Below are 14,803 nucleotides of genomic sequence, written 5' to 3'. Positions count from 1 at the left end.
AGCTTTCTTGGCTTGCATCCTTGTTATTGCAAGTACCTCCCTTTCTGATTCTTCAATATCTAGCATGTTCACACCTTTTTGCTTTGGGTAATTGGAATCCTCATGGTTGCCTGGCCCACACCATTTGCAGAGCATTCCTCCATTTTGTCCCCCTCCGTTTTGACATTCTTGAGCAAAATGGTCCCATTCGTTGCATCTTCTGCATTGGATCATTGGCAGTCCTCGAGAATCATATTGGATTGCCCGTTGGGGTGTGTTCGTGCTGCTATTATTATTACTATTATTGGCACTGCCTCTTCGGTTATTCCTGTACCCCCCTGGTGAAGCTTTTGTATTATTGTTCGTTGGGGGAGTTGCTGGTGGTGTCGACTATTCTCCAGTAAATAGTATCTAGGCATTCCTTGTTTTCAGGTTATAAGGGCAATCTTTGATTGAATGACCCCCTATCTGGAAAATCTCACAAAATATCTTTCTCGGGCATGCTCCTTTGGTACGACCCTCTTTTTCGCAGTCCGTGCACTATAGGTCTTTACCTTCCTTCTTCTCATCCTTAGTTCCAACTACTTCATTAGCCGTTTAAGGTCCTTTCTCAAGGCTTGAATCATTTTCGACTCTTCCACACTCTCCTCCTAACTCTCACTAGAGCTTCCATGTTGTCTCCTCTTGGAGGTTTTATTTTCACTTTCAATGTCCATGGCACACATACAAGCATCTCCAAAAGTGGATGGTGGGACTATCTTCATTTTTTTTCTTAAGGACAAGGTGAGGCCTTCAATGAACTGTCTTTTCTTTAACTCGCCCGCAGGCTTATTGTCCAATTTGCTGATAAGTTCCTTCAGCCGTTTGGTATAAGCCTTCACCAATTCCTTCTTATCTTGCCTGGTGTTATAGATTTCTGTGACAATTTCATCATCATCTCTTAACAATTTGAATTCCTCCTCAAATGCTCCACGCAAGTTATCCCAAGTGTTCTTTTTACCAACATCCAAGTCTGCATACAATCTATGGCGATTCCTCTTAATGTGGCAGGAAATGCCTTTAATCATTCATTACTGTCATTCTCTCCATTCGCTTGCCATATAGTTATACAGGTTTTGCAATGGTGAGCAGGGTCCTCTGATCTGTCCCCTGTAAATTTAGGCAATTTTTGTTCATCAACTGCCATTTTCTTTGCTTGTTGCCACCTTCCCAACGGAACCCCACCTCCCGAGGGAACACCACCACCCGATGGAACCCTACTTCTAGATGAGACACCACTTCCTAATGGAACACCCCCGTCGGATGGAACCTTACTTCCCGCTGGAAAACCCCTTCCCGATGGAACTCTACTTCTTGATGGAAGTTTACCTCCTAATGGAACACCACTTCCTGATGGAAGTTTACCTCCTGATGGAACACTACCTCCCAATAGGTTCCCTCCTGATGGAACTCCACTTCCTGATGGAACACCACTCCCTAATGGAAGTTTACCTCTTGATGGAACACTACTTCTCGATGGGCTAGACATCTGACCCCTTAGCTCTTCTTGAGAAAGTTCTTGCCATTCAGGGGTTTCTAATTTCCGGCACCCGAATTGCCTTTCCGATGTGTCTAAAATAATCAAATTGTCTAGTTCCTCAATAGTATGTTCAATCCACCTTTCCTGACTTTGATGGGAATCCTCTTGAGCTCTCCAGTTACGACGTTTCTCTTCTTGCTATTGGAGACGTAAGGTTCTTAGGGCGACTTCCTCCTCAATTTCGTCCTCTAGTACTGTCCTCCAGTATATATTTGGAATTAGGGGCATGAAGTAATTCAGTGCCTATCTCCCTCTCTTGGCTTATTAGGTTCCTCGCCTTTGGGGTTCCGCACCCTTTTAGCAAACCATTGAAGAACTTGTTGCCTTCTTCTTTCCCTCTCGATTTGTGCTCTTTCTTCCTCAATATGTACAAGGTTCCTTGCCAAAAGTCGAGGAATCTATCTTAGGAGATCATGCACTACTGGCAGCATAGAGAGTCCATCGCGTACTATGCTCTCAGGAACCGTCCTCTCACGGCCTTCCCTTTGCACATACTGCTCGACCGCAACCTCCCACAGTCTCACCAAGTCGCGTGTCAACTGATCCTCCCTAGTTATTTCCTCCCCTCTGTCACTATTAGTATTTTGGATATAAGGTATAAATGGTCATCCCATTAGTCCATCTTGTCAAGCACAATACCTCCAGATCTGAACTTAGGCAACGATGCCAAAAATGTGGAGAGCAATTACTACTAGAAGTTATAGAATCTTATACAACTATTACCATCAGGCTCACTGATATACCATACCACAATGTTATCCTAATGGAAGTGAGGAACAGTTTTATTTTATTAATATTACCAAAACATGAATGTACAAAGTCCAAGTATCAATCTACTTATAAAGGGGTCGGTTGGTTAGGAATCAATCGACACACTCCCCGCTTCCTAACTACCTACTAACACAAGTACAAAATAATTAAATTACCAAATGCTGTATACAAACTAATTGCCAACTACAAGTATGGTCTACGTAATTCAAAAATTTCAACATTAACTTCTGGCCACATCCTTCACCTTCTATGTAGACCATCAATCCTTGATGTACTTAGTGACTAAGCTAATAATACAAGGGAGGGTTAGCAAATGGCTACTTCTACTCCAAGAATCCAAATTTACTTTCATTGTGTGACCTGGCCAGAGCTATGTTATGGCAAATCAATTATCAAGAACAAAATTAGGTGAGCCAATAGAAGGGGTGAATGAAGTCTTTCCAGACACTTACCTATTTCAGATAACAATTCTACCCTCATTGTACAAACATATTGGTAGGTACCTCTCCATGGCCACATTTTCAGCTAAAAGGTCACCAAGTGAGCAAAGGAAATTGGCTTTGAAAAGTATGACACAAACTAATCCAAGCAATAGTTTACAAGATGGGACCTGACCACGTACTTAGCAGATGCATTATGGAAGAAGAAATCCCTAGTATTCTACAGGAGTCACATGAAGGCCTCACAAGAGGACACATGGATCCAAATTCCACAACACAGAAGGTGTTGCTAGATTTTTGTGGCCAACACTACATAAGGATGCAAAGGAATGAGTGTTGGGATGCAACACTCGTCAAAGGCTAGAAAACCTCTCAAAAGAGACATCATGCCTCTATTCCCTTCAAGACCTCAAGAATTGTTTGAAAGATTGGGGGTAGATTTTGTGGGGCCACTTAGAACAAATACAATCAGATGCTGCAAGTATATTGTGATGGCCACAAAATATCTAAGTAGACAAAAGCTAGGGCACTTCCAGACAATACAATAGTAAGTACAACTCGATTCTTGTATGAACAAATTGTCACTAAATTGGGGATCCCTATATCAATTACTAGTGATAGGGGAGTACAGTTTGTCAACTAGGGGATTTGGAATATGACCATGGAGTTTCCATATTCCACAACTTGTCGAGCACATATTACTCATGAGCCAATGCACAAGTGGAAGGATTAATATGATGCGAGTAGACGACCAGTGATGCAACTTCAGGAGGATATCACAACAATAATCGACGCGGAAGGGGTGGCAATAATAACAATAATAACAATGGAGGCCGTAGTCGGATATAGTATGATGCAAGTGGACAACCAATGATAAAGTGTTGTGCGTGCAACCTCTGGGGCCACTTCGCCAGAGATTGTACCATGAAGAAGACGTCGTAGCTATTATGTAGATGGTTTGGTCTGGGAAACCACAAAGATTCAAAATGCCCAAAGCATGTGATGAGAAGATACTAGCCATTATACACGAGCAAGCTAAGAAGGTGAAATACCCTGATGCGGAAGAAGAAAAGGAGAGGTTATAACAAGCACGAACAAAGCTGAAAAGACAAATGAAAAAAAGAAAGTCGCAAGTAAAAAACATTGTCGATACCTCGAAAAGGAACTTAGTTGAACAAAACATAATAAGACAGGTAATGCAAACAAAATTTCCTATTAAATTGAATGACTTTCTCACAATGCCACAGTTACAGACAACTATTATGAATATGACACCGCTCCCGAGAGCGATGGAGGAAATAAGAAGGGACGGTAGTGGAACGATGGCAGTAGACCCAATGCTACTAGCACTCACGACAGGAAGGCATCTGACAGTAGTCGAGATGGGCATTCTGGAAACTGTACTGACAGATACAATTGTGGACGGAGGGTCAGGCATGAATGTGTTAATAGAAGATATATGGAAAAAGCTAGGACAACCCATGCTGTGGCCACCTACATTTCAGTTGCTCACGACGGATCAGCACAGGATCAAACCGTTGGGAACCTTAATGGCACAGCTGGTAACTATTGGAATGCAACCATTGTTATTAGATTTTGTGGTCATTCCACAAAAAAGAAGAGGGTATGACGCTATCCTTGGACGAAGTTGGTTGGTGCAAGCAAAAGTAAAACATGACTGGAAACAAAACACCCTATCCATGGAACGCGGAGGCAGAAGATTTATAATTGACTTACATACACAAATGGTAGGGGAAGAGGCAGCGTCATCAGATTCAGAAGGTGAAGGCGAGAGTGATGATGAAGGAAAAAAGAGAGTGGAACTAGACGAAGAAGGGGTATTGAGATTAGGAGGGTCAAATGATGATGACCGAGACTCGGTGAATAGCCTATTCCATTGGCAGATGGAGGATTATGAGCGCTTTTCAAGCTGTAATATGTTAAGGGTCAACGAAGGTGAGAAAGGAGAGGAAAATTAATGTTTGAAGGAATACAGAGAAGCGGAAGAAAGAAAGGAGGTTACGGCTGAAGCTGAAGGGAAGAACATACCGTACGAATCCAACAAAAGGAAAGATTCCACCGTACGGTACACGATGAATGGACCGTGCAAAAAGAACATGTTACGTCACACCACGGATTTAGTAGAAAGGTATTGATAGCAAGGAAAACACATCATATGGTTTGCACAGGAAACAAAGAGGAAGGGCTTAATAAAAAGCTTCAGCAGTATGGAGTGCAAGTTCTAAAATCAAGAATACAATTATTGACGGCAAGGAGTGGCAGTTGACGAAATTCATGGTACCAAGTTTGAGGATTGCGATCGAAAACAAGCTTGGAGATAAGGAAAGTCTGAGGCAGAGATTGTATAATTTAAATAAACTTGATGAGCGACGATTGTAGGCACAATGGGCCACAAAGGTTATACAAAACAAGCATAAGGCATGGCATGACAAGCACTTGAACAGATTTCAATCGGGACAACAAGTGCTAAAGTATAATGGGTGCAACGAGATTAGGCCAAGCAAATTTAAAATAAAGTGGGTCAGGCCATATAAAATCCGCAAAGTGGGCAATAAAAGAGCATTAAAATTATGGACGCTCGACTAGAAGGAAGTAGCCGATACGGTGAATGGGTCGAAGCTGAAAGTCCATCATGAAAGAAATAATACACCTCCGTGGATAAATAATTGAGAGACAATATAAAAGTAGTAATTATTTATTTATATATGTAAATGTAGATAATATATAAAGTTGAGCATATTTTCTAAGTACGGACCCGGAAGTAATAAAGTAATGAGTATAAAGAACAAGATTATTACCATATGGCTTTGGAAATCATTACAATAGCATGAAAAAAATAGATTGGGAAGAAAGAAAAATAACCACCGTACGGTCCTAGGAGTATAAGAAAGTGAGCGCACAGACAGAAGTGAGGGAATAAAGACACTGTACAGACAAGCGTCAAAAGGAATTCTAGCTGTATGGGCACGAGTGGAGGAGAGTAGAAGGGAGGATGGTCACCATAAAACAGAGTCGTACAACCTATCAAAAGCGTAAGCAAGAAAGGAAGGCTGTAAAGAAAAACAAAATGTTGTATGGCCTAGGAAGGACGCCGTATAGCCAGGCAAAAGATGACAAGAAATCATAGGTGATCCACCGTATGGCCAGACAGGAGAAGATATTGTACATGACACATCGTACGGCTCAAGAGAAGGGAATAAGTATCATTGTACGAGTAACAACCAGCTAGTGAATTGGACTATACTGACTCAAGGAGAGAACAAGTTAATGCGCCGTACGGCCTTAAGGAAAGCACATGGACCGTACATCCCTATATAGGAGAGGACAACTGATCCATCGTATGGCTAAACAGAAGAATAGAAATTCCATACGCAGTATATGATACATTGTACAGAAAGGGAGATAGAGAAAGGAGGTGACAGGAAGTAGACCATACGACCGTACAACACTAAGGAGTAACACAAGTACTGATTAGTCATACTTTGTGGTGACCGCATGAAGAATAGGTGGAGGCAGTTAATGGTGTAGTCGTACACCGTACGACATAGGCATAGTCAGCTATACAACATAGAAGTCTAAGAAGAAAATTGTAGTACATCGATAAACACAGAAGAAGGGTGATAGGAGGTTCTAAAAAAATAATAAAATAAAAAAGAGGACAAATCAAAATAGTTGAGTATGGAAAACGTATGATACCGGAGGGACAAACATAAACAGGTAGTGAAGAAAATATAAGCAATTGGCAGAAAGAGTATGGGATTGGAAGAAAATTTAAAAAATAGTGCGTTCCATGGAGTTTTGTGTGCGATGCCCCCAGACCCCCAGTCAGTTCAGTTATCAGTCGTGGGAAGTGTGACCAGTTGATGATACCTGGAGCTGCTGCAGGCATGGAGTGTTTGTATGCCAGAGGTGGAGAGGGCACTAGAGAAGCCTTTCGAGAGGAGTGTTACGCTTTGAGGCACTCGGAGTAGGTGTTTGACATGAGGTTGTCTTGGTGGATGCATAGAGCTTAGGAGGAGTTGCTCATCCAGTTGGAGGCAGTAGATCGACACTTGGCTCAGTGTACCCAGGCATTGGAAGCAGAGAAGGTGGCATGGGTGGCTATCAAGGTCAGCTTGGCTAAGGTGACAGTATTGTGTTAGCGAAGTTTACAGATGCAATGTGTTTTGGAGACTAGTTTGGTGCAGGCACAGGACGAATGTGAAAGTGGTGTGACGGAAAAAGCGCTATCCCGTTATAGTTAGTCATAGTTAGTGTATTCCATTTTGTTAATTTATCTCGGTAATTTTGTAATTTTCGTTCGGAGATGACTTTACTTTTTTGGGGGGATGATGTTGTCGGTAAATTCTATATTGTAGTTGATGAGTAGAATAGTATCCGAACGGGCACGTGACAATTGAGTCACCCCTTCGGGAAAGTATATATACACCGTCCGGAAGGGACTTTGGAATCATAAATTGTAATCATCATTGTATTCAGATTATAAGCATTGAGTGCATATTGCATAAATATCTGTTTTGCGTTATATCTTACTATACTACATGTGTTAAGTATTCTTTTACCCTATACGGCAAACATTGATCTCATAGGAGGTGTATTTAAGGAAGACATGCAAGAGTTCCTTAACTTGATATATCCAAGACTATAGAGGACAATGGTAGACTGCATGATTCAGTACCTAACATGCTACCCGAATGTTAGATATGATTTCCCTAGAATAGAATTATATCCACTAATGGCTAGTTGTTGGGCAAATGTGGAAATTGAGGAAATGCAAATTTGTCTCTCTCCAATAGCCTTGGCAAAAGCATTGAATTAGATAGAGCTTTTGCTGATGATTATGTTGTCCAATTGGATTATGTTTTCCAATAGAGATCACAAGATTACAATATAACTTTTACTCCACTTTCTGGAGATTTGATGGACCCCATTCCACTTAGCTAGCACAAGGGTTTGTCTGTGTCGTGACGTCACCCACATTATGATGTGACAACAAAATGCAACCTTGTTTAAAGAGAAAGATCCCTTTAGCCACTTACAAGTGTTAATTGGACTGTTCTTACTTTTTGGGATATAAAAAATGATGTACAAAATGAAGAAAATGAAACGCTTCGCAAAATTCTATGAAGCAGCAGTGGACTTTCGTCGAGCCTCCTCAACGATAGTCCACAGAGTCAAAATATGGCCCATGGTCTGAAAGTATATACACAAACCCGCCAGCTGAAGTGGAGATGTGAGGTTTTCAAATAGTTGAAGACCATCATCCGAGTCTTGCCCAAGTTCACAAGTAACTGTTGCAAGTCACAAAAGGAGGCCAGCCCATCAAGAAGTAGTTGAAGCCCCTCTGAGAAAGAACCCAAAAGAACCATGTCATCGGCAAAAAGTTAAATAGAGATCAAAAGTAGTTGTAGGTAGCAGCCATCGCTAGGGATCAAAAATTCCTGAAGAAAAGCCTCGAGCTCGTCAATGTAGATACTAAAAAGAGTAGGGGAGAGGGGGATGGCCTGCTTCACCGCAATGGTGCTCTAAATAGGATCTTAAAATCCCTGTGGAGTCCTAAAGCTGTCCATTCCTATGCCAAATATTGTTATTGTTTATTTTGTATATTAAGTTTGTTTGTACTGATCCATCACGTGGAACTGCTCTTTGACTTGTAGTGTAAATCTGGGCATCTTCTTTTTGACCTGTAAGACTCAGCAAGCATATGATGTCTTGGTCATTGTTGCTTCTTACTTGGTGAAAGATTGCTCAAATGGTTGTATATAAATATTACTTATGAAGCATAACTTGTTCACCAGTCCTGCAGTTTAATTTGTTTGGAGTTCATAATTATCTTTCGAACAATCATATCTGCATTTGGCATAACACTAACAAAAGTGTCTCCTTATAAGCACCTGCACATAACAAGCATGCTGGGAACGAAAATTTCCTTCTTCTGAACAATGGATCCATCTCACAATTATTTCAAGTCCTACAGCCTTCAATCAAACCATCATCGATATCAATGCCAACATAGTATCCAATTTTTTCTTTGTCCAATTTGATCATGTCTCTTCTCTTTTGTTTGAGATGAACAGTCTTTAATATGATTAGAAGATAAGACATAAATCTCCAGCATTATTTCTCAAATAGAGGCCCTAATTTGCTAAAATTAGGGCTCCATCATGCCTATAGGCTTATACCCTCTAACATCTCAAATTGTATCTTCAAACTTGTTATTGGATATGACGATCTTTTTAATTACCTAGCTAGCTAATGTGAGAATAAATTGCCCCAATAAGTCTGGTTCCACTGAGATATTAATACCGCAGTTGAGTAAGTGAACTGAACTAGGCTCAAATTGTGTTGTAATATTAAGTTTTTGTTGAAGCACATAACCTATGTGACCAACTTATACAAGGGTACGTAATAACTGTTTATGAAGTTCAACATTGTAAGTTTTTCAGACACAAAGAACAGACATTAAAATAAAAATAAAATAAAACATATAGTGAAAGGCATATATTAATAGTTAATACTATAGTTTTTGTGCAGTGCTAGATGACAGAAAGAGAGCTACTGTTCCTGAGGGCAACAAACTACAGAAGCATGTCGTACCATTCCCTACTATGCAGAAAATTAATTAGTTATATATTTACATATGGGGAGAGATAAAAAGGAAGCAGCATGGCATGGATCTCAGCTAGGTACCAGCCACACACAGTAGTTTCTGGGAATAAAATAACACACAGAAGTAGCTCAAAGAAAATTGATAATGGAATATTGAAACACTTCAAAATACTTTTGCTTATCTAATACAGCTAGAGAAATACCTGCTCATGACATGCACTCATGGCACCTGAGCGTGGCAGATGCTCACGGCAAATGCTGAAAGAAAACAAACGACGAAGACAAACTCCCACAGCCCCCACACTAAAGGCAACTACAAACTGTGACTACAAACAGAGACATGGAATTCAAAAGTTGTGTGCCACTAATGAATAGAAAAAATGGACCATTTTTGGTGCCATCTAGGGCACATTGACATTTCAGCGCTATTTCTGCAACCCGATTAATTGCGATTATAATGTGATTTTTGCAGATTAAACACAATTGTTTCCCAAATAAATTGTTGACTTTGTGGATTTCCTCCAATCTTTTGGGAAAAAATCAGCCCAGTCACTGATTTCTGATTAATCGGGATTGATCTTGATCTATTCCTGATTTTGGCTACTAAGGTATAACCAGTCCATAAGATCATGTCTTGCATAACTATTACTGTAGTTTCCTTTTTTTCTATCATCATTGTTTATTTTGTATAATACTCTTTTTTCCTACAAATTTCTTAAATTGGAAATTTTCTTTTCCATCTCTGTAGTTCAAGAAATAATTACTGTTTTATTTGCATAGTATTTTCTGTTTCATAACCATATCTATTTCCATACTTTGAGCTACCTCAGCTAATCTCGCTCCTTTACAAAAGAGACATTCAGACACGTAAGATTGCTCAAAATATGGAAATCGATATGCTTTTTAATATTTAGAAAGAAAACATATTTTTTGATCCATGTATGCGTGGTTTTGGTTTACACATACAGTGCTGTGTTGGAAGTTTGAAGTCCTACTGGATATAATGATTATTTGTACTTTTGGTTCTCATTGATCAACTTTGGTGACTTGTTGACATTTCTATAATTTTTTCCCCTTTATTCAGTAATTGTGGCCATTTTTCTCTAAAATGAAAATAAAACCAGAGATAAAGAGAAATTGTTTACCATTTGTATATTCCTTCCTTGACGTGTAAAAGCTGCATCTATGACGTGCCTTGCTGTTGGTGGGCCATTGCAGAGTAAAAGCTCAGCACCCTGCGCCACTGCATACATTCTGGTTGCTTTAATTATCAAAATATTCAAATTAAATTCCATAAGAAAGCATATGCACTGTCTCACATCACAATCAGGCTGTGAATACTTTACATCCATCATGAGATATTTATTGATGAATTCAAAAATTGCATTGTATCCAAAATATTACAAAACCAATCTAAACCCCATTCATAAACAACAGAACAGAGAGAAATGCAAACAAAAACCATTTTCTATTGGTCGGTTTCTTCAATAAACTACAATATGTCCTTATTTGTTTTGGGTATTGTCACTGCCTTTTTGAGTGAGTAGAAAGACGGAATAGAAGAAAATGATCAGTATAGTCAAGTTCACAAAACATCAGCAAGGATTATCATACATTATTTTTATACTGCTAAGACACAAGTAACACTAAATGTAAATAGAGATCAAAAACTAAAAAGAGAAAACATCTTAGTTACTGGATTCGTGTATCGGATCCCGGATCCGGATTCAGGTCGGATCCGGATCCATGCGTGGATCCGGGCAGGATCCATATTCCTGCTTGTGGATCCTGCCCGGATCCACCGTGGACCTGTGTGAATCTGCGCCAAAGGAGGCAAAAAAAGGTGTAAAAAGTGGGCCCAATCAATTTTTTTAATGTTTTTTTTTTGCCCAAACCTTAAAAACGACCCTCTAAGTCATAATGCAAGTCCATTTACTCTTTATTTTGCTTTCTCATACTTGCTAATTTGAAGAGAAGTGCTTGGATTCAAAGGAGATCGGTTGTGGAGCTCCAAATACCTTGCAAGAAGTGTTTAAGGTATGCATTTCAACCATATTCTTGAGTTTTTTCATAGATTATTGATTTTTTTTTAATTTTTCAAATTTTCAAGTTTTTGTGTAAGTGTGAAGCATGGTTTTCTTTCATTTTTTCCCTTGATTGCAAGAATAGAACAATGAGTAGTCAAGACTCAATGGGTGGAGTTGCATCACCAAGCTTCAGAATTGATAAGAGGCCTCCTTAATGGAGACACACAACAAGAGTCACACAATGTCCTGGGGGTAGGGCATACATATGGAAATGTAATTATTGCAATATACAACATAGAAGATCCTATTCCCAAGTAAAACTACAGTTTTTGGGCCCTATGGGTGAAGGAATTAACATGTGTCAAGGTAGTGATAAGAAGGGATTACCAGCTGCACAAATAGCAGCATTAGTAAAAGAGCAAGATGATGCTGATAGAGCAGTTGCAAAAGCAAAACGTGGTGCTTCCAAAAGAACAAATACACCAACACCATCATCCAATCAAACAAGCACAAGAACACATCCTTTTTTGCCTATGCCAACTACAAATGATGAAGATGAAGACCCATCTCCACTCACCCGCAAGGGACGTCCACTAGATAGGGCATTCCAAAATGAAAAGAGAGACATTGCTGATCACAAAATTGGACATTGTTTAATTACAAATGGTGTTTCATTTAATTTTGTGAGATCACCTTATTTTAGGGAGACGGTGGAAGCAATGAAGAAGCACCGTGTGGTTACAAACCATCTGGTTATGAGAAGTTCCGCACTACCCTATTAAATGATGAAACGAAATCTGTAGAGGCTGCACTTCAACCAATAAGAGATTCTTGGGTTTAATCAGGTGTGTCTATTATTTCGGATGGGTGGAAAGATTGTAGAAACTGTCCATTGATTAATGTCATTGCTGTATGTCCTAAGGGGGCAATGTTCTTGAAGGCAGTTGATTGTGAAGGGCAAGTGAAAAATTCAAAATTTATTTCACGCATTCTCATTGATGCCATAGAGTCAATGGGTCCTGATAATGTTGTCCAAGTGGTCACAGACAATGCAAAAGTTTGTAAGGCTGCAGGGATAATTGTAGAGTCTAGATATGACCATATCTTTTGGACACCATGCACCGTCCACTCTCTCAATTTGGTGATGAAAGCAATTGGCATCGAAATAGATTTGGTGAAAAAGATATATGAGGAAGTTGAAGAGATTCAAATGTTTGTGAGCAATTTTTAAGAGTTTCTCGAACTTCGAATTATTGAAGGTAAATTTGTATATTTAATATATAATTGAATATTATTGGATTCCATAATTTTTTTTGTTGTTTACATTAACATGTTTTAATTTTTAAATGTATTACTAACTTGAGTTTAACATGTTCTTAGGTTGTTGAAACCCGCTTTGCCTCTCACACAATCGTCTTGAGATGAATTGTGAAGGTAAAAGAAGCATTGAAACATATGGTCATTAGCCCCCAATGGGGCGTTTGGAAAAATTTCAATACAACAAGGGCCTTAAATGTGAGAAGAATGATACTAGATGAGGATTGGTGGAGTGTTGTGACTTATGTGTTGGAAGTCACCAATCCAATAATGGCAATGCTTCATTTTGTAGACAGTGATGAGCCATGCCTTGGGGATATTTTTGAAAATTAAAATGGTAAGTTCTACACTCTTTTACAACAATTTTTTATTTGAGAGATATCTAGATTCTAAAGTTTAAATTGACATATTCACTAATTATAATTATTATTCATATCTCATATCCTAGGTCATACAAAGGAGGGAGAATGATCCTGAGGACACCCTTTACAAGAAGGTGGAAACAATTATTCATCATCGATGGAACAAGATGACCACACCTTTGCACCTCCTTGCATATGCTCTACCCCCGAGGTATTGTAGTTCTTATCAAATGCTTGTGCTTATTTTATCCAATGTTAGTGCTATTGATATTTGATAATTGCAATTGGTCTTTTGTTATCCCCAAGTACTATAGTGTAGATGTACTTCGCCTTCCAAGTAGAGTGCCACCATTTAGAGATGCAGAGATTACAAATGGGTATAAGAGGGCACTAGCTAAAATATTCCAAGATCCAGAGATTGGGGCAACTGTGAGGAGTGAATTTGCTGCCTTCATCTCAAGTGAGAATTTCCACCCTATTGCCATAGCAGACCAAAGCAGGATGGATGCCATCAAATGGTGGTACCTTCATGGGCAAGCCCTCATGTACCTCCAACCTCTTGCCATAAAGGTCCTATCTCAAGTAAGTTTGTAAAAATTATCACCTAAAGTTGATTTATTAAGCTTAAGGTTAACACTCTAAATTCCTTGAATTTATTATTTAATTTATTTATCTTGATTGTTGTATTGATAATTTTTAATTTCTCTTTAGGTTGCCAACTCTTCTATAGCTGAGTGGAATTGGAGTACTTACTCCTTTATCCACTAAGTCAAATGCAACTGGTTGGCTCCAAAAAAAGCAGAAGACCTCGTGTTCATTCACAACAATTTGCGGTTGTTGTTACGGAAGGATCCAATGTACAAGAAGGGGCCCGAAAAGCTTTGGGATGTAGCACTCGACTCCTGATTTAGATATGACCATCTAGGATCTTGCTAGATCCACTTTGATTGATGTGGATGATAAGGAAGAGGATTATGAGTTCACATTCCCCTCTACTACTCGTGGTTTGGGTTCCTCCATTGATATAGATGTAGCACTTGCAGCTCATCAATACCCCTCTGATGTGGATTTTCTTGAAAATCCATTTGATGATTAAATCAAAAACTTTAGTCTTGACTCTTGATTCTTTTATGAGAAAATCATGTTACAAACTTTCACTTGCAATAATTCAATGCGAATAAGTTGATTTTCTTTATAATCATGAAAATAGATTATTTATCATTGATCAAGTATACTAGATTCATAGATGCATACTAGAATCATAGATTCATACTATGAAATGATTTAGTTTTAGAATTATGTATATTTCTCTTATTTTTTGGTATATATAAATATAAATATATATATATATATGCACAAATCCTCCACGAATCATAATTGGGAAAAAAAATCCCGAATCCAAGAATACGATTCACATGTCCGAATCAGATTTGTGTCACAAATCGGCAACTAAGGAAAACATGATAACTAACTAAAGGAAAAACATTATCCAGGCAGAATGAGTACACCTAATGCTTACATTAGCAATAATATATTCACGGTAACAATTGAAATTGATTGGTTAACAACAAAAAGGACAAATAGACAAGTCTTAATCGAAATTGCCACCACCAAATTCCATTATGCTGAATTTCTATAGGGAATCATGTACAAACTGTCAATTGCTGCCAGAGCTGGTTGTCTCCCAAGGGACCGAAA

The 14,803-nt window shown here is 38.9% G+C and overlaps 1 protein-coding gene across 2 annotated transcripts in view; it reads right to left on the bottom strand.

Annotated features, from left to right (window-relative positions):
* Positions 1-14,803, bottom strand: part of LOC149569217 (ARM repeat superfamily protein) — a 280,021-nt gene that overhangs the window by 24,562 nt on the left and 240,656 nt on the right. For both annotated transcript variants that reach the window (XM_089821970.1, XM_089821969.1), the window contains exon 12: positions 10,545-10,642. In XM_089821970.1, the coding sequence (XP_089678096.1) occupies positions 10,545-10,642 (98 nt within the window). The remainder of the gene's footprint in view (positions 1-10,544; positions 10,643-14,803) is intronic.

Source organism: Cupressus sempervirens, chromosome 3, assembly GCF_028749045.1.
Source record: "Cupressus sempervirens isolate cs-2001-9-10 chromosome 3, ASM2874904v1, whole genome shotgun sequence".
Taxonomy (NCBI): domain Eukaryota; kingdom Viridiplantae; phylum Streptophyta; class Pinopsida; order Cupressales; family Cupressaceae; genus Cupressus; species Cupressus sempervirens.
This window is presented reverse-complemented; position numbering and strand designations above follow the sequence as displayed.